This window comes from Amblyomma maculatum, chromosome 9 (genome assembly GCF_055883805.1).
Source record: "Amblyomma maculatum isolate TAMU_Amacu chromosome 9, ASM5588380v1, whole genome shotgun sequence".
Taxonomy (NCBI): domain Eukaryota; kingdom Metazoa; phylum Arthropoda; class Arachnida; order Ixodida; family Ixodidae; genus Amblyomma; species Amblyomma maculatum.
The window spans coordinates 98,226,929-98,253,905 of record NC_139352.1 but is presented as its reverse complement, the minus strand read 5'-3'; the positions used below and the strand labels follow the sequence as shown (position 1 = coordinate 98,253,905).

Sequence of the window (26,977 nt, the reverse complement as noted above, 5' to 3'; positions counted from 1 at the left end):
TGGCCGGCATACCTTATACTCCTTATTTCTTTCTGGCAGGCGTATCTTTTCTCGTCTGCTAGCGCTCGTTTTGTCGGAACTTCTCCAGCCCAAAGTTTTTCAGCCCTTGCACGTATGACAGCCGCTGTGTATCTTTCGCTGTCGATTGTTTCCAACTCACTTTTTATCTCTCGTATTTTACTGGCGAAATGCCCTGGCACTGAACTTTCCATGCTCAAAAAAAACTGGAGTTGTTCATTCAGTTCTTTTTCTTTTTCTTTCTCTTTATGCCGCACCTTACTGCTCTTTTCTATGGATTTCAATTTGACCCACTCTTTGAAGCTGTCCCATTCCTCTGCAAAACTTACTGGTCGCATAGCAAGACGATTTTCAAACTCGGTCTTAACTTCCGTAAGGAACTCTTCATCGGCAAGAAGTTTGGCATTCATTTTCCATAGGTACCAGTTAAAGCGCGATTTCTTTCCTTTGCGACCAAACACTGCACTCACGAGACAATGATCGCTGAAAGACACAGGTTTGACCTCATATGCAGTACATAGGGAAACAAGATCTACCGAGGCATACACCCTGTCCAATCTAGCATGGCTGTCACGCTGAAAGTGCGTGAACTCTGGCTGGTTTCCAGTGGAGAACACACTACCAACATCCTCAAGGCCATACTCATGCACAAGTGCATTCAACAGCTCGGAGCTTCTGTCTCTTCGAGGTTTACACTTCGCCGCTCGGTCCACAGCTGCGCACACACAGTTGTAGTCACCAAGTACAAGCAAGATTTTGTCAGTCTTCAGCCACACCTCAATAGACTCAAAAAACAATTCACGCTCACATCCTGAATTGGGAGCATACACACACACAACACGCCAGCATAAATTAGAGTAGGTAAAATCGGTAACCAAAAGCCGACCGCTTGGACAGGCAAAAACGGACTCTACGCTTACTCCCAGCGTGTTGCGTATAAATAAAAGGCATCCACCCGATACACCAACAGAATGGCATACACACACATAAAAGTTTGTTTGAAAAGAAGCCACCATACGGTCAGTGCTTTCTTGGCTCTCAATCTTTGACTCTTGCACAGCTGCTATATCTATATCATTATCCAAAAGGAGGCGACTGAGTTGGCATTGTCGCCTTCTCGCTCCCAGTCCTCTGACATTCAAAGTAGCTACATGTAACGGCGAATTAAGCTTGAAAGTCATGTATTAGAGAGAGACGCCCGTACCCGCATGGTGCCTACCTTCATGGTTGCATGGCTTCTGCTTCTGACGAACAGCGGCGTATGTATGCATGTAATGTCCACCCAGCAGAATGTCGGGATGCATTCAAACGAAGTCCAAGCACATTGTTTCATTTTTGCTCACCCACGCACCACTTGGTTGCAGAAGGTTCCTGACGCTGGTCGGTAGGCAGCCGACCCACAAATCGTTCAGGGCACCACAAAAACTACGGAGGCGGTTTCCCCGCCTGCCGCGTGTCGGCCGAGAAGTTCGGCTTCGGTCTTAACGTGGCTCTTCGGATGCCAGAAGTTTTCGGCGGCGGCTCACCACAAACACCGCCTGGCAGCTGAGTCTCCTCCACGCTTTCCTCATGCGGACGTTTCGCGGCAATTAAGGCTGCTGTCTCCGGCCCAACCTCCATGGCATCAGTAAAGGAAGGCTCAGTACTGAGATGGTCCTCAGCGTCGGAAAATTTGGCTACGTCTTCTGACACTTCCTTTGATGCGCTTTCATGGTCCTGGGATGGTTCGTTCAAGACATGCCGAGGTTCATTCTTTTCATTTGAGACCGTCACCTTATTCTTTGTTAAAACCGTCATGGAAGGCGCGTCCTGTTTCGTTGACTGGCCTCTAATGTCAGCAGCCTCCTCCGCATCCGCCTCATCCATAATTAACTCGGACGAGTCTTCGCTGGTCCCAGGTCCGGCAATGCTAGCGTAGGTTCGTGCACACTGGCTGTCTTCATGCCCGAACCGTCGACAGGTTCCGCAGCGAGGAACCCGGCACTCTTTGCGGATGTGACCCGTACCCCGGCAGCGTAGGCACAACGGGGGTCTGCCTGGCACAATGACGAGCGCGAGCTCACCGCTAACATTCAACTGATGCGGCAGGTCGTCGAGCTTCATGCCAGCTTTCAGCTTCAGCGTTACGAGTCTAGTTGTAGAGCCCTTTTCTAGCATACCTTTAACACGCGAACGCTCCCGGGAAACTTCCGACACCTTTCCGTAAGGCGCAAATGCAGCACGAACATCTTCATCTGGCACGTTGTGTAGTAGCCAGTGAAGCTTGAGTCGCACGTCCTGGTTCGCCGGGTCAATCACCAAACAGCGACCGTTTTTCACAGACAGCTCACCTACACTGACAATCTTGTTGACGGCTTCAGTATCCTTGAGAGTGACGGCCCAGACGTGGCTCATCCGATACGCCCCCATAGCGATAACATCGGGGATTAGCGAGTGTTGTGCTAAAGCATCCCGGAAATCTTCCACCCGGTACGGGCGGGCCCTGATATCGGCGTGCAAAAAAACGGTATTCAAAACAAACCGACCTGTTGGAAGTGCAGGCAAAACGACCTGGTAAGTGTTGTCCTGTTCAGCAGTCCTGTTACCGCGGCCTGACATGGCCGCTGAAGCCGCTCCTGAGGAGCCCTGCATCCTGCGTCCGTTCACTGGCGTGGCCGGAAGCAGAATCACTATACTAACCAGGAGGCGCAGGCAAGAGGCTAAGTGGTGTTCTGATATGGCGCATAATGGAAGAAAGAAACAAAAACTAAGCTCCCCGTCGGGGAATCGAACCCCGGTCTCCCGCGTGACAGCCGGCGACACTGGCCACTATACTAACCAGGAGGCGCAAGGAAGAGGCTTAGTGGTGTTCTGATATGGCGCATAATGGAAGAAAGAAACAAAAACTAAGCTCCCCGTCGGGGAATCGAACCCCGGTCTCCCGCGTGACAGGCGAGGACACTGGCCACTATACTAACGAGGATTTTTTTTTTCTTTATTACCGACTTGGCAACTACAAAGAACGATGAAAAGTCGCATGGAATTAAAAACACAAGTCACTTTCTTACAGGTTTCTTGTGATAGAATGGATTAGGCGACATGAGCTTGTCCAAGACTGGCAGCCAATCCGGGGGTTCAGATTGCCCTCCGAAAACATCACGCGTGTACATTACACTTTCAACAAAGTATTGATGGGCTGGTTGTACGACAACATGCTCATGGCGAACATCCATCCGCGTTCTCCATATGCTGTGCATACACAAGACCATTAATAAATCACTGGGCACTTCTCCTGGCTGGGCGCATGGAAGGTAGCGTATGCCAAACGGCGTTATTGGTAAGTCCTTTTTAATAGTACGCTGTAGCACGTCCCACAAAAAAACCGCATCGTGACAATCAAGGAAAATATGCTCTATGGTTTCCAGCTTTTTGCAAATTAAACAGTCAGCAGACCAAGGCACGAAAAGGCCTTTGCTTTCCAGCCATGGCTTCACCGGAAGAGTTCCGGTATGCAATTGAAAAAAGAAAGATTTAGCGGACGATCTGATGGGCATTCTTTTCACTCTCTTCAACACGTCCCGCTCCGGACCTAAAGCATATACAGCGCGATAAAGAGGCACAGGTAAAAAGGTTTCCAATAAATCTTTGTACAGCCGTTTTCGCGTAACAGTACACATATACTCATTTGAAAATCTCGCCTTCACTATTTGGAAGGACGCGACAACTTCGCGAAGAAAAGCACTTAGAGCCATTGTCCCTGTAGACATAGTCGAAACTACATATTCCGGCAGTGAATCACGCAATCGCACTTGGATTACCGTTCTGAGAAAAACATCGCTTTGTTCGCGCAAAAAAAAGAACCTTGTTACAATCTGCTTTAAGTATAAATGTGACAAGCCCAGTCCACCGTTATGCACCGTATGAAAAAGATTGCATCACTGGTACGCTCCCATGTTGAAGCCCACACAAACGTGGCAAATACCCTATGCAGTTTTTGAACAGAGATTCTTGACATAGATAACACTTGCAGCATGTAAAAAATTTTTGCAACTAGGAACATATTGCAAACGGTAGCTCTTGCGATCATAGAAAAGTTATGTCCTCCCCATTTGTTTGTTTGGGTTTTCACTTGCTCAACCTCACCGGCCCAACATTCCTTGCTTTCACGGTAATGCTTTAGTGGCACACCAAGGTAATTGCCTGGCGTTGTTGTCCATTGCATACTGGAGAATAGTTCAGGCGCGTATTGCCAGTTTCCGTACCAAAATCCTAAACACTTTGCCCAACTAATTTCACTTCCACGTGAAGTGCAAAAAGCAGTGGCTTCTTTTACAACTTCTTGCACGCTCTCATGATCAGTACAAAAAACCGCAATATCGTCCGCGTATGCCAAAATCCGAACTTCACTTTGAAAAAATCTATAACCGCGTATGTTTGGCCTTCTAAGCAATCTTAGACAGAAAGGCTCCAGATAAAGCGCAAACAAAAGAGGAGACAGAGGACAACCCTGCCTTACTGACGACTGAACAGGTATACGATCGGTTAAATGCTTATTCACGACCAGTCTCGCTGAACAGCACTCGTAAACCATTTTCACGCCCTTTGTAATCACGGAACCAGCATTGACATACTCTAAAACAGAGAACAAAATTTCATGTACCACTTTATCAAATGCTTTGTGGAAGTCTAATTGCATCATGGCTACGTGGTCATGCATCGCGTCACAACATTCGAATACACTGGTCCTTCCTTTTATACCGCATGTCTGATGTGGGCCTACAAGAGAAGTAATTACACGTTGGAGTCGTCGCCCTAATACTTTCATGTAAATTTTATAGTCAACATTCGTTAGACTTATAGGACGGTAAGACGCTACAGACTGAAGCTTAACATGGTCATCTGTTTTCGGGATTAATACAATGTGTGACATTCGAAAAGACGGAGGAGGTACGCTCTTTTCGTAACATTCACTAATAACTCTTTCCAGTAAAACAGCCATTTGAGTTGGAAAGGCCTTGTATATGGCAGCACCAAGACCATCTGGTCCGGGTGACTTATTGGAATTTAATTCCCCAATAACGGCCTCAATTTCCTCGGAAGTAATACTTGCTTCAAGTGTCTGCGCCACTTCGTCTTCTACTCTTGGCATCAGCGACAGAAAGTCTTTTCTGAAGCGTTCAATGTCCGGTGTTTTAAAGGTAAACAATTCCTTGTAAAATTCTACAAACGCCCGTTCAATCGTTTTCTTTTCCGCGGTAACTCCGTTCTGATAGCAGATTTCTTCTATCTCTTTTGACACTGCGCACCGTTTTTCGTCACTAAGTGCCCTTTTCGTGGGCGTCTCTCCGAGCCACAATTTTTCACTGCGTGCCCTTATCACCGCACCGCGATACTTCTCTTCGTCCATCACCTCAAGTTTGGTTTTTATCTTTTTTATATCTTGGGCGAACAAGCCAGGCTTAACGCTCTCCATGCTAAGCATGTATTCAAGTGTGCTACGAAGTTCTTTTTCTTGTTCTCTTTCTTTACGTCGGAGAGTGCATGCTCGGTCAATAGCAGATATATCTTTAAATCGCACTCAAACTGCTCCCATGCTTGTATAAAATTAGAGTCATTTTGCAACAGATGCGTAATATATTCTTTCACTTTAGTGGTAAACTCTTCATCCAGCAGCAGCTTTTCATTAAATTTCCATAGCTCCCAATTGAACTTTGTTGCCTTACTTTTCACGCCTAGAGTAATCATTACGAGGGAATGGTCACTAAAGCTCATGGGAATTGTTTGATATTCCGAGCACAAGGGCACACACTCAATGGGAACATATATTCGGTCCAACCTTGCATGACAGCTACCTTGAAAGTGCGTGAACTTTGCTTGGCCTTCATGCGTCATTATACAGCCAGCATCTTCAAGCTCTGCCTCAATAACAATGTCAATAAGTAACTCTGCACTCTTGTCACGAAGGACACGGTCTGTTGTTCTATCTTCCGGTCTACAGACACAGTTGAAGTCTCCAAGCAGGAGAACACGCCTCTCATGTATTAGGAAGCATTTCATATAGTGAAAAAACTCTTCCCGCTCAAACGTTCTAGTCGGCTCATAAACGCAGATCACTCTCCAGTCCAATCCAGAAAAACTGAAATCACATATCAAAAGCCGACCACTCTCACACGAGAACACAGACTGCACACACTCTATGCAATTTCGAATGAAAATTACACATCCACCCGATCTTCCAACCGCATGACAAACGCAAACACTATATCTAGAACGATATATTTCAGCCATTTTCTCTGTTTGTTGTTCGCTTTCCATTTTGCTCTCTTGAACTGCTAGCACATCAATTTCATTTTCCAGCAGAATGCGGTTCAGCTGCAGTTGTCTCCGACGCGTTGACAGCCCCCTCACATTTCGCGTGGCTACGCGCAAGCTAGTGGTTAAATTGGTCGCCATCTCAAGAAATTATAAATCGCGAAACATATATCACTCACATCGCTTTTGCAGAAAGACAGCATTGCGGTTGATCTGTTGCACGGGATGACCATTCTTCTTTTTTGGCGAGTCCGTCCGTCGATCCAAGCGCTGCTCCCGATCATGGACCGGGCTTGTAACGTCTCGACCGGAAAGGGTACCCTCGCTATGGCGGAGGCACAGGTGACACAGTTCTCCGGTCTGGGGGCACGTTTGGCCTTGGCTTGAAGGACGCCTTGCGAAGGGGGGCCGCCTTCAGTGGAGGCTGTCCGCTTTCCTCTCCTCCTTGGGTTGATTCCTCGTTGACACTGTCTTCGTGCACCCGCTTCACAGTCAAGGTAGAAGCAGCTGGCATCTCAGCTTCAGTGTCCCTCTGTTCCTCACTGTGTTGCGTAGCCGAAGCTGGGCTTGCAGCACTGGCATTGCCGTCTCCTTTCGTGGGTGTCTCGGTCCCAGCAACATTCGCCAACGGAACAATCACATCTGACTCACAGGGTTCTTTAAGGGCAGGGGTCTTCTCAGAGGATTCTTCTTTCAGCTCTGCATCCTCATTGGTTCCACTGCTAGTTTCCTCGGCGTCCACTGCCTCCATCAAGTGCTCGCCTGCCACTTCACTCGGCATGGGGCCTGCAACGTTGGCATACGTGCGCACACACTGGGACTCGTCATGGCCGTAGCGACGACACAGCCCGCAGCGCGGCACACGACACTCACGACGTATATGTCCTCTCCTGCGGCACCGGAGGCAAAGCGGGGCTCTGCCTGGGGCGTGGACGAGTGCGACGTCCTCGGCGACCCGAAGCTGATGCGGCAGGTCCTCGATGGTAACGCCCAATTTAGCTTCAGCGTCAGCGTTCGAGTCGTTGAAGCCTTGTCGACACACCCTTGCACTTTCCACTTGTCTCTTGATATTTCCGTAACTTTTCCATAAGCCGCCAACGCCGCTCGCACATCATCGTCGTGCACGCCGTGAAGCAGGCAGAAAAGTTTCAACTGGATCCCTTGGTTACAGGGGTCAATGACCACGCATGGGTGTTCCTTAACTTCAAAAGCTCGAGCTTGCAAAATCTTCGCTTTTGCCTCTTCACCTTTAAACGTTACCGCCCACACGTGATTCCTTTGATATGCCCCGAGGGCAACCACATCCGGCAGCAGTGAAAGACGAGCAAGGGAGTCTCGAAAGTGCTCCACCCGGTACGGCCTGGCTTTTACGTCGCCGTGCAAAAAAACAGTATGCAAAACACTCGAACCTGTAGGCAGATGCGGTAGAACCAGTTCATATTCCTTGGCAGGCCTTTCCGTGTTCCTGATACCACGGCCCAGCTGGGCCGCTGAATTCGCTCCTTTTTTTTTCTTTATTGCCGGTCCTCGGCTTTCACAAAACAAAGACAAAAAAACAAACAAAATATGTACACAGTTATACAAGAAGCGAAATCCCCAAGAGAGGACCAGGCTTTGCCACATTAAAATTCTCTGAGTGTTGTCAAAGGCTCTAGCCTTGAGAGCCACTCAGGGACAGGATTCCGTATCTTCTGTATTTCTACAAACTTGCAGATGCTCTCTCGAAAATATATACGCGCTGGACGCGCTTCGGGGTCACAGTAGTACCCGGCCATACGAGAGCGCCATATACTGTGGAGGCCCACCAGCATGACTAAATCGAACGGGATCCCACCCTCATTTTTTGTTGGAAAGTACCTAATTCCGTGTGAATGCAACGGGAGCTGTTTCTTCATGGTCCTCTGTAGCACGTCCCAAAAATAAACCCCTTCCCAACAGTGCAAAAAAACATGGTCTATGGTCTCCGGTTGCTTGCAGATTAAGCAGTTTGGTCCCCACGGTAGAAACATCTCTTTTTCTTCCAAAAAAGATTTGACGGGTAAAGTTCCAGTGTGCACTTTAAAGAAAAAACTCTTGACTTCCGGCGATACATACATTTTTTTAACCCTTTGCAACACATTACAGCCGGGGCCTCCACAGTACAAGGCCCTGTACAACGGCACCGGAAAGATAACATCGCACACATCTCTGTACAACGTTTTCCTTGTTACGCTGCTCAAATATTCCTTTGAAAACCGAGTAGTTAAGAATCTGACGCTGGTTACTATCTCTCGGAAATAACCAAAAAAGCCTCCTGTCATGCATTTTGTTGCAACTACATACTCTGGCAAGGCTCGCCCTAGCCTTACTTGGCACACTGTGCGCAGGAAAGGATCTTCAACATCACGGAAAAACAAAAAAATTGTTTACCAGTTGCCTCACAAATAAGTGTCCCAGCCCTAGGCCTCCGTCTTTGACCCGTCCGAACAAGTTTGTCCGCATGCACCTTTCCCAGCTAGAGGCCCATACAAAAACCGCAAAAATTCGATGTACCATTTGTATGTTAATTCGCGAGCAGTGGAGCACTTGCATCGCATACCACAGTTTACTAATAAAAAACAGGTTACACACAGTGGCTCTTGCAAACACGGATAAATGAGTACCTTTCCACTTTTCTGCTTTTTCTTGTGTCTCTTGTGCCTGCACCTTCCAATACTGCTCAGAATCTCTGTAAAATTCCAACGGGACTCCAAGGTACTTTACAGGGTTCGTACACCAGGTCACATTAGCGAACGGGTGAGGAGTATCCGGCCATTCTCCGTGCCAGAACCCCACGCACTTTCCCCAGTTCACCTTGCTTCCCGTGACCAAACTAAATCTTTTAACACCTTCTACCGCACTGCTAATGCTATCCTTTGTGACACAGAAAATTGCTACATCATCTGCATATGCTAGGACTTTCACTTCCGCTTCATGCAGCCGAAAACCATGAACAGTAATATTCTGTATTATGTGCAAGCACAAAGTTTCAACATACATACAAAACAAGAGTGGACTGAGGGGGCAACCCTGACGCACCGAACGTTCCACGTTAATGGGGAGCCCCCAACGATTTATTAACAATTAACTTTGTAGTGCCGTGTCGGTACGCCATGGCCACACCCTTAGTAATAATAGAACCTACATTGATATGATCTAAGATAGAAAACAAAATCTCATGAGCAACACAGTCAAACGCTTTTTCAAGATCAAGCTGGAGAATTGCCATAGGTACCCCAGTGACGTCGCTACACTCCAGCACACACCTTGCCTTATGAATATTGTAAGCAATAGACCTGTTCTTTATACCGCATGTTTGATGAGGGCCAACAATTTCTTTAATAACGCTCTGAAGCCTCGCCGCCAACACTTTCATGAATATTTTATAATCGACGTTCGTTAGTGAGATCGGCCTATATGCAGTAACCTGTCTGAGTTTTATGGGATCATCTGTTTTAGGGATGAGGACGGTATGGGCCGCACCGTAAGGCGGGGGCAACTCCTTACGATCATAGGCATCATTAAACAGCAAAGTGAAAAGTGGGGTTAATTTCGTTTTAAACGCTTTGTAAAAAGCTGCACTTAACCCATCTGGGCCAGGAGACTTTCCCGGGTTCAAGTTCTCTATTGCTCGTTCAACTTCTTTTTCACTAATTCGCCTCTCCAAGCTTTCCTTTCGAGATTCATCGAGCCTAGGCATAGCGCCGAGAAACTCGCCTTTAAATCTGTGCACGTCAACTTCATGTTGTGCGAACAACGCCTGATAGTAATCAAAGAAAGCATGATGGATGCGATCGCTATCGGTCACTACCCCACCCGCTCCTTCGATCTCCTGAATTTCGTTGCGTCGAGCGTGCGCTTTTTCCATTCCTAAAGCCCGCTTAGTGGGCGTCTCCTCTGCAACCAATTCTTCCGCTCTCGCCCTCACTATCGCCCCTCGATATCGGTCTTCCTCGATAAGTTCAAGCTTTTGCTTTGTTTTCTTAATATCTTCCTTACCTATGCCGGGCGTTTTACATTCCTGCGCCAACAATTTTTCAAGTATATCTCTCAGCTGTTTTTCCTGTAATCTTTCCTGGTGCTTTAGCAAAGTAGACCGCTCAATGGCCTTCATCTTAAATTCTTCTTTGGCTAGTACCCACTGGTGCCCGATTTCGTTTTGACACTCATTGACTATTTTGGTAATTTTTTCCGTCACATGCTCAGTGAAAATTTGGTCTTTTAGCAGTTTACAATTTATTTTCCACAGCTCCCATGAAAATCCACTGACTCGCTTCCTTTTGCCTAGAGTGCATATCACTGCACAGGGATCTGAAAAGGCCACTGGTAAAACTCGGTATTTTTGACACTTTGGTATTAAGTCCAGTGACATGCAAATCCTGTCGAGGCGAGCATGACTAATACCTTGAAAGTGGGTGTATCGCACACTACGTTCACCGTCTAAACACTCCGCCACATCATCTAATGCATATTCATCTATCAGTCGTGACAATAAGTCTGTACTTCTGTCCCTGAAGGCTCGGGTGCTGCTCTTATCGCGAGCCGCCAGAACACAATTGAAATCGCCCATGAGCACTATCTGTTTCTCACTAGTGCAGTAATATTTCAGGCTCTCAAAAAAGGAACACCTATCCTCCAATTCATTAGGTGCATAAACACAGATAACCCGCCATTCTTTATTCTCAAAACCGAAATCACAAATCACGTATCGCCCTGTCTCTCCGGAAGCATAAGTCTGCACGTTAAGTCCAGCCAACTTTTTTACAAGAAGGACGCACTCGGCAGAAGTTCCGACTGCATGGCTCACAACGGCATAATACTTCGACGTGAAGCGCTGCACCATGCTCCCGGTCTCTTCCTCTCCATCGACTTTGGTCTCTTGAACGGCTAGCACATCGATGTCTCTGTCCGTTATAAGGCGCAATACCTGGCTCTGCTTTTTCTTCGTTGCTAACCCTCTAACATTAAGCGACCCGAATGTCAGAGCAGGGGTTGGATCCATTTTAAAATAGAGTGATGAGACCGAGAGCATTTGCGCTCACCTTTCGCGTCTAGCACCCGGCTAGACGCCTTTGTTTCCGCCGCAGCCCTAGGGTGCGGCTGCATGGTCTTGCAGCGGCGGTGGCTTATCGCTGGCCCTCTTGTCCCCCAGAAAGCTCAGCTTCGGTCTGAGAGAGGACCGCCGGGACTGGACGGTTTTCGTAGGCGGCTCCTCAACGCTTGACGCTGTTGTTTTGTCCTCTCCATCACCAGTCTGGGCGTGAGGAGGTTTGGCCGAGACATTGCCTGCACGAACATTGCACTGTTGCTGTTGCTCCTCGCTGCTCGTCGAGGCCATCATCCCGGGTTCCGTAGCTGCCAAAAAGCTATCTTCCTTCTCCTCAGTATCAGCCCAGTCCGCTGCCGAGTCTTTCTTCAGGTTGCCTCTCTGCCTCACTTGACACGTTTGTGTTTCTGCTAGAAGTCCCAGTAGAGACAGTCGCCGCTTCCGGCTTGCCTACTTCCTCGACTCCTTTCACCGCTTCCTCCGCCTCTGATACGTCCATCTGGTGTTCAGCTATCTCCTCCCTCGATGCGAGCCCCGTGGCCACCGCATATGTACGGACACACTCACTGTCGACGTGGCCGTAACGCCTGCATTTCGAACACCGGGGCACCTTGCATTCTCGTCTAACGTAACCGCTACCACGGCACCGCAGGCACTGCATAGGCCGCCCAGGCACCACAACGAGGGCCAACTCACCGGCGACTCGCAGCTGGTGAGGCAGGTCATCGGTCTTAATACCGGATTTCAGTTTCAGGAGAACTGTTCTCGTTGTTGACCCCTTCTCTTTGACGCCTTGGACGCGCCACCGCTCCCGGGTCACCTCGGTTACGTTACCGAAAGCAGCAAACGCCGTCCGGATGTCGTCGTCGGCCACACCGTGCAACATCCAGTGCAGCCGCAGCTTCACCTGTTGGTCCTCTGGGTCGATGATGATGCAGCGACGTCCCTTTACTTCTACTTGTTTCAAAGCAGCCAGCTTCTTCGTTGCTTCAGCGCTGCTGAGCGTTACAGCCCAAACGTGGTTAATCTGATACGCCCCCAACGCCACAACATCGGGGAGCGCACCAACGTTGGCGAGGGCATCGCGAAAATCTTCCACTTTGTACGGCCTATTGCACACGTCGCCGTGCAAAAACACGGTGTTTAAAACAACACGTCATGTAGGCAGCGTCGGCAAAATCAACTCATAGTCCTTATCATCCGTAACAAGATTCCTGTTTCCGCGGCCGGCAAGGGCCGCTGTCGCCGCTCCGCTGGAGCTCATGGTTCTGCGACCGTCCCGCTCGGTGGCCGGAAGTAGAATGATACTGGCCACTATACTAACGAGGAGGCGCAGGGGAAACGGCCTCCGCTGATCTGAAATGGCGCAGAATGCAAAAAAGAAATAAAAACTAAGCCCCCCGTCGGGGAACCGAACCCCGGTCTCCCGCGTGACAGGCGGGGATACTGGCCACTATACTAACGAGGAGGCGCAGGGGAAACGGCAGCGCTGATCTGAAATGGCGCAGAATGCAAAAAAGAAATAAAAACTAAGCTCCCCGTCGGAGAATCGAACCCCGGTCGCCCGCGTGACAGGCGGGGATACTGGCCACTATACTAACGAGGAGGCGCAGGGATAACGGCAGCGCTGATCTGAAATGGCGCAGAATGCAAAAATGAAATAAAAACTAAGCTCCCCGTCGGGGAATCGAACCCCGGTCTCCCGCGTGACAGGCGGGGATACTAGCCACTATACTAACGAGGAGGCGCAGGAAAACCGGCAGCGCTGATCTGAAATGGCGCAGAATGCAAAAATGAAATAAAAACTAAGCTCCCCGTCGGGGAATCGAACCCCGGTCTCCCGCGTGACAGGCGGGGATACTGGCCACTATACTAACGAGGATTTTTTTTTTTTTCTTTATTACCGACTTGGCAACTACAAAGAACGATGAAAAGTCGCATGGAATTAAAAACACAAGTCACTTTCTTACAGGTTTCTTGTGATAAAATGGATTAGGTGACATGAGCTTGTCCAAGACTGGCAGCCAATCCGGGGGTTCAGATTGCCCTCCGAAAACATCACGCGTGTACATTACACTTTCAACAAAGTATTGATGGGCTGGGTGTACGACAACATGCTCATGCCGAACATCCATCCGCGTTCTCCATATGCTGTGCATACACAAGACCATCAATAAATCACTGGGCACTTCTCCTGGCTGGGCGCATGGAAGGTAGCGTATGCCAAACGGCGTTATTGGTAAGTCCTTTTTAATAGTGCGCTGCAGCACGTCCCACAAAAAAACCGCATCGTGACAATCAAGGAAAATATGCTCTATGGTTTCCAGCTTTTTGCAAATTAAACAGTCAGCAGACCAAGGCACGAAAAGGCCTTTGCTTTCCAGCCATGGCTTCACCGGAAGAGTGCCGGTATGCAATTGAAAAAAGAAAGATTTAGCGGACGATCTGATGGGCATTCTTTTCACTCTCTTCAACACGTCCCGCTCCGGACCCAAAGCATATACAGCGCGATAAAGAGGCACAGGTAAAAAGGTTTCCAATAAATCTTTGTACAGCCGCTTTCGCGTAACAGTACACATATACTCATTTGAAAATCTCGCCTTCACTATTTGGAAGGACGCGACAACTTCGCGAAGAAAAGCACTTAGAGCCATTGTCCCTGTAGACATAGTCGAAACTACATATTCCGGCAGTGAATCCCGCAATCGCACTTGGATTACCGTTCTAAGAAAAACATCGCTTTGTTCGCGCAAAAAAATGAACCTGGTTACAATCTGCTTTAAGTATAAATGGGACAATCCCAGTCCACCGTTATGCACCGTATGAAAAAGATTGCATCGACTGGTACGCTCCCATGTTGAAGCCCACACAAACGTCGCAAATACCCTATGCAGTTTTTGAACAGAGATTCTTGACATAGATAACACTTGCAGCATGTAAAAAATTTTTGCAACTAGGAACATATTGCAAACGGTAGCTCTTGCGAACATAGAAAAGTTATGTCCTCCCCATTTGTTTGTTTGGGTTTTCACTTGCTCAACTTCCCCGGCCCAACATTCCTTGCTTTCACGGTAATGCTTTAGTGGCACACCAAGGTAATTGCCTGGCGTTGTTGTCCATTGCATACTGGAGAACAGTTCAGGCGCGTATTGCCAGTTTCCGTGCCAAAATCCTAAACACTTTGCCCAACTAATTTCACTTCCACTTGCAGTGCAAAAAGCAGTGGCTTCTTTTACAACTTCTTGCACGCTCTCATGGTCAGTACAAAAAACCGCAATATCGTCCGCGTATGCCAAAACCCGAACTTCACTTTGAAAAAATCTATAACCGCGTATGTTTGGCCTTGCAAGTAATCTTAAACAGAAAGGCTCCAGATAAAGCGCAAACAAAAGGGGAGACAGAGGACAGCCCTGCCTTACTGACGACTGGACAGGTATACGATCGGTTAAATGCTTATTCACGACCAGTCTCGCTGAACAGCACTCGTAAACCATTTTCACGCCATTTGTAATCATGGAACCAGCATTGACATACTCTAAAACAGAGAACAAAATTTCATGTACCACTTTATCAAATGCTTTGTGGAGGTCTAATTGCATCATGGCTACGTGGTCATGCATCGCGTCACAACATTCGAGTACACTCCTTGCTGCGTGTATGTTAGTAAAAATGGTCCTTCCTTTTATACCGCATGTCTGATGTGGGCCTACAAGAGAAGTAATTACACTTTGGAGTCTTCGCCCTAATACTTTCATGTAAATTTTATAGTCAACATTCGTTAGACTTATAGGACGGTAAGACGCTACAGACTGAAGCTTAACTGGGTCATCTGTTTTCGGGATTAGTACAACGTGTGACATTCGAAAAGACGGAGGAGGTACGTTCTTTTCGTAGCATTCACCAATTACTCTTTCCAGTAAAACAGCCATTTCATTAGGAAAGGCCTTGTATATGGCAGCACCAAGACCATCTGGTCCGGGTGACTTATTGGAATTTAATTCCCCGATAACGGCCTCAATTTCCTCGGAAGTAATACTTGCTTCAAGTGTCTGCGCAACTTCGTCTTCCACTCTTGGCATCAGCGACAGAAAGCCTTTTCTGAAGCGTTCGATGTCCGGTGTTTTCAGGCTAAACAATTCCCTGTAAAATTCTACAAACGCCCGTTCAATCGTTTTCTTTTCCGAGGTAACTACGTTCTGATAGCAGATTTCTTTTATCTCTTTTGACACTGCGTACCGTTTTTCATCACTAAGTGCCCTTTTCGTGGGCGTCTCTCCGAGCCACAATTTTTCGCTGCGTGCCCTTATCACCGCACCGCGATACTTCTCTTCGTCTATCACCTCAAGTTTGGTTTTTATCTTTTTTATATCTTGGGCGAACAAGCCAGGCTTAACGCTCTCCATGCTAAGCATGTATTCAAGTGTGCTACGAAGTTCTTTTTCTTGTTCTCTTTCTTTACGTCGGAGAGTGCATGCTCGGTCAATAGCAGCTATCTTTATATCGCACTTAAACTGCTCCCATGCTTGTATAAAATTAGAGTCATTTTGCAACAGATGCGTAATATATTCTTTCACTTTAGTGGTAAACTCTTCATCCAGCAGCAGCTTTTCATTAAATTTCCATAGCTCCCAATTGAACTTTGTTGCCTTACTTTTCATGCCTAGAGTAATCATTACGAGGGAATGGTCACTAAAGCTCATGGGAAGTGTTTGATATTCCGAGCACAAGGGCACACAATCAATAGGAACATATATTCGGTCCAACTTTGCATGACAGCTACCTTGAAAGTGCGTGAGCAATGCTTGACCTTCATGCGTCAGTATACAGCCAGCATCTTCAAGCTCTGCCTCATTAACAATGTCAATAAGTAACTTTGCACTTTTGTCACGAAGGACACGGTCTGTTGTTCTATCTTCCGGTCTACAGACACAGTTGAAGTCTCCAAGCAGGAGAACACGCCTCTCATGTATTAGGAAGGATTTCATATAGTGAAAAAACTCTTCGCGCTCAGACGTTCTAGTAGGCGCATAAACACAGATCACTCTCCAGTCCAATCCAGAAAAACTGAAATCACATATCAAAAGCCGACCACTCTCACACGAGAACACAGACTGTACGCACTGTATACAATTTCGAATGAAAATGACACATCCCCCCGATCTTCCAACCGCATGACAAACGCAAACACTATATCTAGAACGATATATTTCAGCCATTTTATCTGTTTGTTGTTCGCTTTCCATTTTGCTCTCTTGAACTGCTAGCACATCAATTTCATTTTCCAGCAGAATGCGGTTCAGCTGCAGTTGTCTCCGACGCGTTGACAGCCCCCTCACATTTAGCGTGGCTACGCGTAAGCTAGTGGTTAAATTGGTCGCCATCTCAAGAAATTATAAATCGCGAAACATATATCACTCACATCGCTTTTGCAGAAAGACAGCATTGCGGTTGATCTGTTGCACGGGATGACCATTCTTCCTTTTTGGCGAGTCCGTCCGTCGTTCCAAGCGCTGCTCCCGATCATGGACCGGGCTTGCAACGTCTCGACCGGAAAGGGTACCCCCGCTATGGCGGAGGCACAGGTGACACAGTTCTCCGGTCTGGGGGAACGTTTGGCCTTGGCTTGAAGGACGCCCGGCGAAGGGGGGCCGCCTTCAGTGGAGGCTGTCCGCTTTCCGCTCCTCCTTGGGTTGATTCCTCGTTGACACTGTCTTCATGCACCCGCTTCACAGGCAAGGTAGAAGCAGCTGGCATCTCAGCTTCAGTGTTCCCCTGTTCCTCACTGTGTTGCGTAGCCAAAGCTGGGCTTGCAGCACTGGCATTGCCGTCTTCTTTCGTGGGTGTCTCGGTCTCAGTAACATTTGACAACGGAACTATCAAATCTGATTCACGGTGTTCTTTCAGAGCAGGGGTCTTCTCAGAGGATTGTTCTTTCTGCTCTGCATCCTCAGTGATTCCACTGCTAGCTTCCTCGGCGTCCACTGCGTCCATCAAGTGCTCGCCTGCCACTTCACACGGCACGGGGCCTGCAACGTTGGCATACGTGCGCACACACTGCGACTCGTCATGGCCGTAGCGACGACACAGCCCGCAGCGCGGCACACGACAATCACGCCGTATATGTCCTTTCCCCCGGCACCGGAGGCAAAGCGGGGCTCTGCCTGGCACGTGGACGAGTGCGACGTCCTCGGCGACCCGAAGCTGATGCGGCAGGTCCTCAATGGTCACGCCCACTTTTAGCTTCAGCGTGACCGTTCGTGTCGTTGAAGCCTTGTCGACACACCCTTGCACCTTCCACTTTTCTCTTGATATTTCGGTGACTTTTCCAAAAGCCGCCAACGCCGCTCGCACATCATCGTCGTGCACGCCGTGAAGCAGCCAGAAAAGTTTTAGCCTGATGCCTTGGTTGCAGGGGTCAATGACCACGCATCGGTGCTCCTTCACTTCAAAAGCTTCGGCTTGCAAAATATTCGCTTTCGCCTCTTCCCCTTTAAACGTTACAGCCCACACATGATTCATCTGATATGCCCCGAGGGCAACCACTTCCGGCAGCAGTGAAAGACGAGCGAGGGAGTCTCGAAAGTGCTCCACCCGGTACGGCCTGGCTTTTATGTCGCCATGCAAAAAAACAGTATGTAAAACACTCGAACCTGTAGGCAGATGCGGCAGAACCAGTTCATAATCCTTGGCAGGCCTTTCCGTACTCCTGATACCACGGCCCAGCTGGGCCGCTGAATCCGCTCCTTGGGAGCCCATGATGAACACGTCCGTCACGCTCGGTGGCCGGAAGTAGAATCACTATACTAACGAGGAGGCGCAGGGAAAACGGCAGCGCTGATTTGAAATGGCGCAGAATGCAAAAAAGAAATAAAAACTAAGCTCCCCGTCGGGGAATCGAACACCGGTCTCCCGCGTGACAGGCGGGGATACTGGCCACTATACTAACGAGGAGGCGCAGGGAAAACAGCAGCGCTGATCTGAAATGGCGCAGAATGCAAAAAAAGAAATAAAAACTAAGCTCCCCGTCGGGGAACCGAACCCCGGTCTCCCGCGTGACAGGCGGGGATACTGGCCACTATACTAACGAGGAGGCACAGGAAAAACGGCAGCGCTGATCTGAAATGGCGCAGAATGCAAAAATGAAATAAAAACTAAGCTCCCCGTCGGGGAATCGAACCCCGGTCTCCCGCGTGACAGGCGGGGATACTGGCCACTATACTAACGAGGATTTTTTTTTTTTCTATTACCGACTTGGCAACTACAAAGAACGATGAAAAGTCGCATGGAATTAAAAACACAAGTCACTTTCTTACAGGTTTCTTGTGATAGAATGGATAAGGTGACATGAGCTTGTCCAAGACTGGCAGCCATTCCGGGGGTTCAGATTGCCCTCCGAAAACATCACGCGTGTACATTACACTTTCAACAAAGTATTGATGGGCTGGGTGTACGACAACATGCTCATGGCGAACATCCATCCGCGTTCTCCATATGCTGTGCATACACAAGACCATCAATAAATCACTGGGCACTTCTCCTGGCTGGCCGCATGGAAGGTAGCGTATGCCAAACGGCGTTATTGGTAAGTCCTTTTTAATAGTGCGTTGTAGCACGTCCCACAAAAAAACCGCATCGTGACAATCAAGGAAAATATGCTCTATGGTTTCCAGCTTTTTGCAAATTAAACAGTCAGCAGACCAAGGCACGAAAAGGCCTTTGCTTTCCAGCCATGGCTTCACCGGAAGAGTGCCGGTATGCAATTGAAAAAAGAAAGATTTAGCGGACGATCTGATGGGCATTCTTTTCACTCTCTTCAACACGTCCCGCTTCGGACCCAAAGCATATACAGCGCGATAAAGAGGCACAGGTAAAAAGGTTTCCAATAAATCTTTGTACAGCCGTTTTCGCGTAACAGTACGCATATACTCATTTGAAAATCTCGCCTTCACTATTTGGAAGGACGCGACAACTTCGCGAAGAAAAGCACTTAGAGCCATTGGCCCTGTAGACATAGTCGAAACTACATATTCCGGCAGTGAATCACGCAATCGCACTTGGATTACCGTTCTAAGAAAAACATCGCTTTGTTCGCGCAAAAAAAAGAACCTTGTTACAATCTGCTTTAAGTATAAATGTGACAAGCCCAGTCCACCATTATGCACCGTATGAAAAAGATTGCATCGACTGGTACGCTCCCATGTTGAAGCCCACACAAACGTGGCAAACTATACTAACGAGGAGGCGCAGGGAAAACGGCAGCGCTGAATTGAAATGGCGCAGAATGCAAAAAAGAAATAAAAACCAAGCTCCCCGTCGGGGAATCGAACCCCGGTCTCCCGCGTGACAGGCGGGGATACTGGCCACTATACTAACGAGGAGGCGCAGGGGAAACGGCAGCGCTGATCTGAAATGGCACAGAATGCAAAAAAGAAGTAAAAACTAAGCTCCCCGTCGGGGAATCGAACCCCGGTCTCCGGCGTGACAGGCGAGGATACTGGCCACTATACTAACTTTTTTTTTTCTTTATTGCCTGGCTTTGACACAAATACACCGCACTGGAACTCAAAACAACAGGAAAAAAGGAATAATATATGTACACAAAGGTAGCTGGCGTTGCCTAACACCCACTGAGGGGCAGGCATTGTCATGTTAAAATTCCTTGAGCACCGTCAAAGGTTCCAGCTTTGACAGCCACTCGGGAGCACATGGTTGCAATTTAAGCACGTCGAGCCATCGCTGCACACTTTCACGGAAATACATGCGGGCTGGCCGTGCATCTGGATCGCAGTGATAACCAGCCATTCGTGCGCGCCATATACTGTGGAGGCACATTAACATAACCTGGTCTAACGGCATATCATCGTGGTTATCCAATGACAAATACCTAATGCCATGGGAATCAAGTGGCAACTGTTTTTTTATTGTCCTTTGCAGAACATCCCACAAATATACCCCCTCCCAGCAATGCAAAAACACGTGATCTATTGTCTCTGGCTGTTTGCAGATGAGACATTGGGTCCCCCACGGTAGGAACATACCCTTCTCCTCCATAAATGATTTTACACTCAAAGTACCGGTATGTAGCATAAAGAAAAACGTTTTAGCTCCCGGAGCAACTTAAATTTTCTTTACGCGTTTTAATACATTACTTCCTGTGCCTCCATAGTATAAAGCTCGGTACAAGGGCACCGGGAACACCACTTCACAAACATCCTTGTATAATGTTCTCCTGTTAACATTACTTAAATGCTCTTTCGAAAAACGTGCACTTAAGAATTTCACGCTCAAAACAATTTCCCTATAGAATCCAAACAGAGAACCAGGCATACATTGAGTATAAACTACGAAATCAGGCAACGCTCGACCAAGTCTTTGTTGACACACTGTGCGCAGGAATGGATCGCTGGCATCCCTAAAAAACATAAACCGGTTGACAATCTGTCGCACAAACAAATGACCCAGACCAAGCCCCCCTTGCTTCACCTGCCGGGACAAATTTGTCCGACTGCACCTCTCCCAACTCGAGGCCCAAACAAACACCGCAAAAACTCGATGCAATTTTTGCACATTTACACGGGAGCAATGCAACACTTGCATTACATACCATAGCTTACTAATTAAAAACAGGTTGCAAACTGCGGCTCTTGCAAATATTTATAATTGAGCGCTTTTCCATTTCTCCGCTTTTTCACGGGTTCCTTTGACTTTCTCTATCCAGTATGGCTCACTTTCCTTGTAAAATTTCAAGGGCACACCCAAGTACTTTGCAGGCGTTGTAACCCACGACACATTAGCGAAAGTGTCGGGGGTCAGCTGCCATTCACCGTGCCAGAATCCCAAGCACTTACCCCAGTTAACTTTACTCCCTCTGACTTTGCTAAAATGTTTTACCACCTCCACTGTCCTCTTCATACTCTCTTTATTCACACAAAAAACCGCAACGTCATCTGCGTAAGCCAGCAATTTGACTTCTGACTCCTGCAGTCGAAAGCCATAAATGTCATTGTTTTGTAGGATGCTTAAACACAATGTTTCAATATAAATGCCGAACAAAAGAAGGCTGAGGGGGCAACCTTGGCGCACCGAACGTCGTACGTTGATGGGGGCCACCAGTGACTTATTGACAATTAATCTCGTAGTGCAGTTACGGTACGCCAAGGCCACTCCCTCTCGAATAACAGAGCCGACATTAACATAGTCTAATATACTGAACAGAATAGTATGTGCCACACAATAAAAAGCTTTCTCCAAGTCCAACTGCAGTAACGCAACACATGCATGAGTTCCATCGCAGCATTCGAGCACACTCCGCGCTTTGTGAATGTTCTGAAAGATAGATCGCCCTTTGATACCGCACGTTTGGTGAGGGCCCACTAGTTCGCATATATCCGTTTGTAGTCTGCCAGCAAGCACCTTCATATAAATCTTGCCACTATACTAACGAGGAGGCGCAGGGGAAACGGCAGCGCTGATCTGAAATGGCGCAGAATGCAAAAAAGAAATAAAAACTAAGCTCCTCGTCGGGGAATCGAACCCCGGTCTCCCGCGTGACAGGCAGGGATACTGGCCACTATACTAACGAGGATTTTTTTTTCTTTATTGCCGTGAAACACAAAAACAAAATACACATGATAAAACACGTCAACTACACTTGAGCTAACGCGTACGCGGCTAAAATCTTTTCAGGTTCACCATCTCATCAAATAGACATTGCCATTGTGGTTGATCCTGCTGCATCCTGAAAGATTCGCGTATATACACCGCACTTTCAATGAAGTTTTCACGCGCAGATCGTGTATTTATATCTGCGTGACGCACCTGCATTCGTGTTTTCCACGAACTATGGAGGCCAAGAAGCATAATTAAATCATAAGGTGCATCATCGTTCTGCACTGGTAGGAATCTGATACCGTACGGAGTTAGGGGAAGTTCCTTTTTAATTGTCCTTTGGAGGACGTCCCATAGAAAGACAGCATCCCAACACTGTAAGAAGACGTGTTCAATTGTCTCCGGTTTTTTGCACAACAGGCAATTCGTTGTCCATGGGACGAAGATACCTTTTTCATTCAGCCAGGTTTTAACAGGGAGCGTATTAGAGTGAAGTTTGAAAAGGAACGTTTTAGCAGATGGCCTCAAGGGCATCTTCTTGACTCTTTTCAAAACGTCCTGCCCTGGGCCTCCACAGTGTAATGCCCGGTAAAAAGGCACCGGCAGCATCACGTCAATGAGATCTTTATACAGTTTTTTTTTGGAACATTGAAAAGGTAAGCAAAAGAAAACCGCACTTCCAGCAACTTGCACGAAAAAACAACCTCGCGCAGGTAGCCAGTCACAGTACCAGGCATGCTTTCACATGACGCTATCCATTCAGGGAGCAACCTCTGCAATCGCACTTGCATCACAGTTCTTAGAAAGATACCTTTTTGATCACGCAGGAATATAAATCGCTAAACCACTTGACGCAAGAACAAATGGACAAGGCCGAGCCCACCCCTTTCAACAGAAATAAACAAATTCGTCAGGGCGGTTTTTTCCCATGTGGATGCCCAAATAAAAACAGCAAAAACGCGGTGCATTTTCTGAATTGAGGTTCGTGAGACACACAACACATTCATGAGGTACCACAGCCTCGAAATAAGAAAAACATTGCAAATAGAAGCGCGCGAAAACATTGAGAGTTGCCTTCCTTGCCACGCATCCGCTTTTTCTTTCGCCCTGGATGTTTCTTCCATCCAGTGCACGTTGGGATCTCGATAACAATCTAAAGGCACGCCTAGATATCGCGTTGGGAGAGCAGACCATCGCAGCTTACAGAAGAAATCAGGTGTCACGTCCCAATCACCGTGCCAAAACCCAGAGCTTTTCTCCCAATTGATCTTGCATCCGGTTTGATCAAAAAATGTTTGGACGACACCCGTAACTTCACAGATGCTCTTTCTAGTTGCACAAAACACTGCTATGTCATCAGCATATGCTAGCATTTTCACGTGTGCTGATTGCAGCTTGAACCCTAAAATGCGATCGCTATCAATGATAGCCAAGCAAAGTGGCTCTAAATACAGTGCAGAAAGCAGGGGTGAGAGCGGGCAGCCCTGCCTTACCGATGAACGTACTGCGATGCTGTCAGTCAATTGACCATTCACTATAATACGGGTCGTGCAGTTCGCGTAAGCCATATTAACACCCTCCACTATGACTTTTCCAAGGTTAGAATGCTCCAAAATGGAAAGAAGAATTTCGTGGGAAACACGGTCAAAGACTTTCGCCAAATCTAACTGCATCATGGCTATCTGACCACCGAGTGCATCAACACATTCTAGTACGGTTCTTGCGACATGTATATTCGTGGCAATGGATCGACCCTTGATGCCGCACGCTTGATGAGACCCAACCAATTCCTTTATTACGCTTTGCAGTCTTTTTGCTAAAACCTTCATGTACACCTTGTAGTCAACATTGGTGAGGCTTATCGGTCGATATGACCCCACCAACTGTCGTTTCTCCGGATCCTCTGTCTTGGGTATTAGAACAATGTGCGATGTAGAGAAAGACAATGGAACAGCATTACGTTCGTAAGCTTCAGTGATTACATCGAGCATAAACTGAGCCGCATAGTGCTGAAACGTTTTAAAGAAGACAGCGCTCAGACCATCGGGCCCAGGGGCTTTCCCAGGTGACAGGTCATCTATTGCAGATTCTATCTCCTGTAACGTTATCGGTGTTTCTAGGCGCGCTTTACTTTCGTCATCCAGTGCAGGCATCAGTCTTAGAAAGTCTGTTTGAAAGCCGCCTACAGTCTCAAGCTTAGCGCTAAGCAGTTCTTCGAAGTGCTCTGCTAACGCATGCTGAATATCTTTATCATCTTCTGTGATATGGCCGCCATACCTTATCCTCCTAGTTTCTTTCTGGCAGGTGTATATTTTCTCGTCTGCTAGGGCTCGTTTTGTCGGCACTTCTCCAGCCCAAAGTTTTTCAGCCCATGCACGTATGACAGCCGCTGTGTATCTTTCGCTGTCGATTGTTTCCAGCTCACTTTTAAGCTCTCGTATTTTACTGGCGAAATGCCCTGGCACAGTACTTTCCATGCTCAAAAAAAGAGCAAATTGTTCATTCAGTTCTTTTTCTTTTTCTTTCTCTTTGTACCGCAGCTTACTACTCTTTTCTATTGCTTTAAATTTGACCCACTCTTTGAAGCTGTCCCATTCCGCTGCAAAACTTACTGGTCGCATAGCAAGACGATTTTCAAACTCTGTCTTAACTTCAGTAAGGAACTCTTCATCGGCGAGAAGTTTGGCATTCAGTTTCCATAGGTACCAGTTAAAGCGCGATTTCTTTCCTTTGCGACCAAACACTGCACTCACGAGACAATGATCGCTGAAAGACACAGGTTTGACCTCATATGCAGTACATAGGGAAACAAGATCTACCGAGGCATACACCCTGTCCAATCTGGCATGGCTATCTCGCTGAAAGTGCGTGAACTCTGGCTGGTTTCCAGTGGAGAACACACTACCAACATCCTCAAGGCTATACTCATGCACAAGTACATTCAACAGCACGGAGTTTCTGTCTCTTCGAGGTTTACACTTGGCCGCTCGGTCCACAGCTGCGCACACACAGTTGTAGTCACCAAGTACAAGCAAGATTTTGTCGACCTTCAACCACAATTCAATAGACTCAAAAAACAATCCGCGTTCGCATTCTGAATTGGGAGCATACACACACACAACACGCCAGCATAAATTACTGTAGGTAAAATCAGTAACCAAAAGCCGACCACTTGGACAGGCAAAAACGGACTCTACGCTTACTCCCAGAGTGTTACGTATAAATAAAAGGCATCCACCCGTTACACCAACAGAATGGCATACACACACATAAAAGTTTGTTTGAAAAGAAGCCACCATACGGTCAGTGCTTTCTTGGCTCTCAATCTTTGACTCTTGCACAGCTGCTATATCTATATCATTATCCACAAGGAGGCGACTGAGTTGGCATTGTCGCCATCTCGCTCCCAGTTCTCTAACATTCAAAGTAGCTACGTGTAACGGCGAATTAAGCTTGAGAGTCATGTACTAGAGAGAGGCCAGTACCGGCATGGTGCCTACCTTCATGGTTGCGTGGCCTCCGCTTCTGACAAAGAGCGGCGTATGCATGCATGTAATGTCCTGCCAGCAGAATGTCGGGATGCATTCAAACGAAGTCCAAGCCCATTGTTTCATTTTTGCTAACACACGCACCTCTTGGTTGTAGAAGGTTCGTGACGCTGGTCGGTAGGCAGCCGACCCACAAATCGTTCAGGTCACCACAAAAACTACGGAGGCGGTTTCCCCGCCTGCCGCGTGTCGGCCGAGAAGTTCGGCTTCGGTCTTAACGTGGCTCTTCGGATGCCAGAAGTTTTCGGCGGCGGCTCACCACAAACACCGCCTGGCAGCTGAGTCTCCTCGACGCTTTCCTCATGCGGACGTTTCGCGGCAATTCAGGCTGCTGTCTCCGGCCCAACCTCCATGGCATCAGTACAGGAAGGCTCAGTACTGAGATGATCCTCAGCGTCAGAAAATTTGGTTAAGTCTTCTGACCCTTCCTTTGACTCGCTTTCATGGTCCTGGGATGGAGCGTTCAAGACATGCCGAGGTTCATTCTTTTCATTTGGGACCGTCACCTTATCCTTTGTTAAAACCGTCATGGAAGGCGCGTCCTGTTTCGTTGACTGACCTCTAATGTCAGCAGCCTCCTCCGCATCCGCCTCGTCCATAATTAACTCGGACGAGTCTTCGCTGGTCCCAGGTCCGGCAATGTTAGCGTAGGTTCGTGCACACTGGTTGTCTTCATGCCCGAACCGTCGGCAGGTTCCGCAGCGAGCAACCCGGCACTCTTTGCGGATGTGACCCGTACTCCGGCAGCGCAGGCACAACGGGGGTCTGCCTGGCACAATGACGAGCGCGAGCTCACCGCTAACATTCAGCTGATGCGGCAGGTCGTCGAGCTTCATGCCAGCTTTCAGCTTCAGCGTGACGAGTCTAGTTGTAGAGCCCTTTTCCAGCATACCTTTAACACGCCAGCGCTCCCGGGAAACGTCTGACACCTTTCTGTACGGCGCAAATGCAGCACGAACATCTTCATCTGGCACGTTGTGAAGTAGCCAGTGAAGTTTGAGTCGCACGTCCTGGTTCGCCGGGTCAATCACCAAGCAGCGACCGTTTTTCACAGACAGCTCACCTACACTGACAATCTTGTTGACGGCTTCAGTATCCTTGAGAGTGACGGCCCAGACGTGGCTCATCCGATACGCCCCCATAGCGATAACATCGGGGATTAGCTAGTGTTGTGCTAAAGCATCCCGGAAATCTTCCACCCGGTAAGGGCGGGCCCTGATATCGGCGTGCAAAAAAACGGTATTCAAAACAAACCGACCTGTTGGAAGTGCAGGCAAAACGACCTGGTAAGTGTTGTCCTTTTCAGCAGTCCTGTTACCGCGGCCTGACATGGCCGCTGAAGCCGCTCCTGAGGAGCCCTGCATCCTGCGTCCGTTCACTGGCGTGGCCGGAAGCAGAATCCCAACTGAGCTACATCAGCCGCTCACTATACTAACGAGGAGGCGCA

At 48.0% G+C, this 26,977-nt stretch overlaps 1 protein-coding gene, 5 non-coding genes and 2 pseudogenes across 6 annotated transcripts; all 8 read right to left on the bottom strand.

Annotated features, from left to right (window-relative positions):
- Nucleotides 1-7,931: 7,931 nt before the first annotated feature.
- On the bottom strand, nt 7,932-8,880 carry LOC146179910 (uncharacterized; annotated as a pseudogene).
- Nucleotides 8,881-13,046: 4,166 nt separating this feature from the next.
- Nucleotides 13,047-13,118, bottom strand: TRNAD-GUC (transfer RNA aspartic acid (anticodon GUC)). The gene has a single exon. It is a non-coding gene; the product is annotated as a tRNA-Asp (tRNA).
- A 66-nt stretch (nt 13,119-13,184) lies between these two features.
- TRNAD-GUC (transfer RNA aspartic acid (anticodon GUC)) lies at nt 13,185-13,256 on the bottom strand. Its single transcript has one exon. It is a non-coding gene; the product is annotated as a tRNA-Asp (tRNA).
- Nucleotides 13,257-15,483: 2,227 nt separating this feature from the next.
- LOC146179907 (uncharacterized) lies at nt 15,484-18,163 on the bottom strand. Its single transcript, XM_084579364.1, has one exon. It carries the CDS (start codon nt 18,128-18,130, stop codon nt 16,940-16,942), a length of 1,191 nt encoding a protein of 396 aa, XP_084435490.1. The 5' UTR covers nt 18,131-18,163; the 3' UTR covers nt 15,484-16,939.
- Nucleotides 18,164-18,449: 286 nt separating this feature from the next.
- Nucleotides 18,450-26,861, bottom strand: LOC146179903 (uncharacterized; annotated as a pseudogene).
- Nucleotides 18,531-18,602, bottom strand: TRNAD-GUC (transfer RNA aspartic acid (anticodon GUC)). Its single transcript has one exon. It is a non-coding gene; the product is annotated as a tRNA-Asp (tRNA).
- TRNAD-GUC (transfer RNA aspartic acid (anticodon GUC)) lies at nt 19,681-19,752 on the bottom strand. Its single transcript has one exon. It is a non-coding gene; the product is annotated as a tRNA-Asp (tRNA).
- Nucleotides 21,888-21,959, bottom strand: TRNAD-GUC (transfer RNA aspartic acid (anticodon GUC)). Its single transcript has one exon. It is a non-coding gene; the product is annotated as a tRNA-Asp (tRNA).
- Nucleotides 26,862-26,977: the final 116 nt, after the last annotated feature.

Bases quoted from the DNA above. Each gene is read 5' to 3' on its own strand.
- LOC146179907 (XM_084579364.1), bottom strand. From the start codon at position 18,130: ATGGGCTCCCAAGGAGCGGATTCAGCGGCCCAGCTGGGCCGTGGTATC.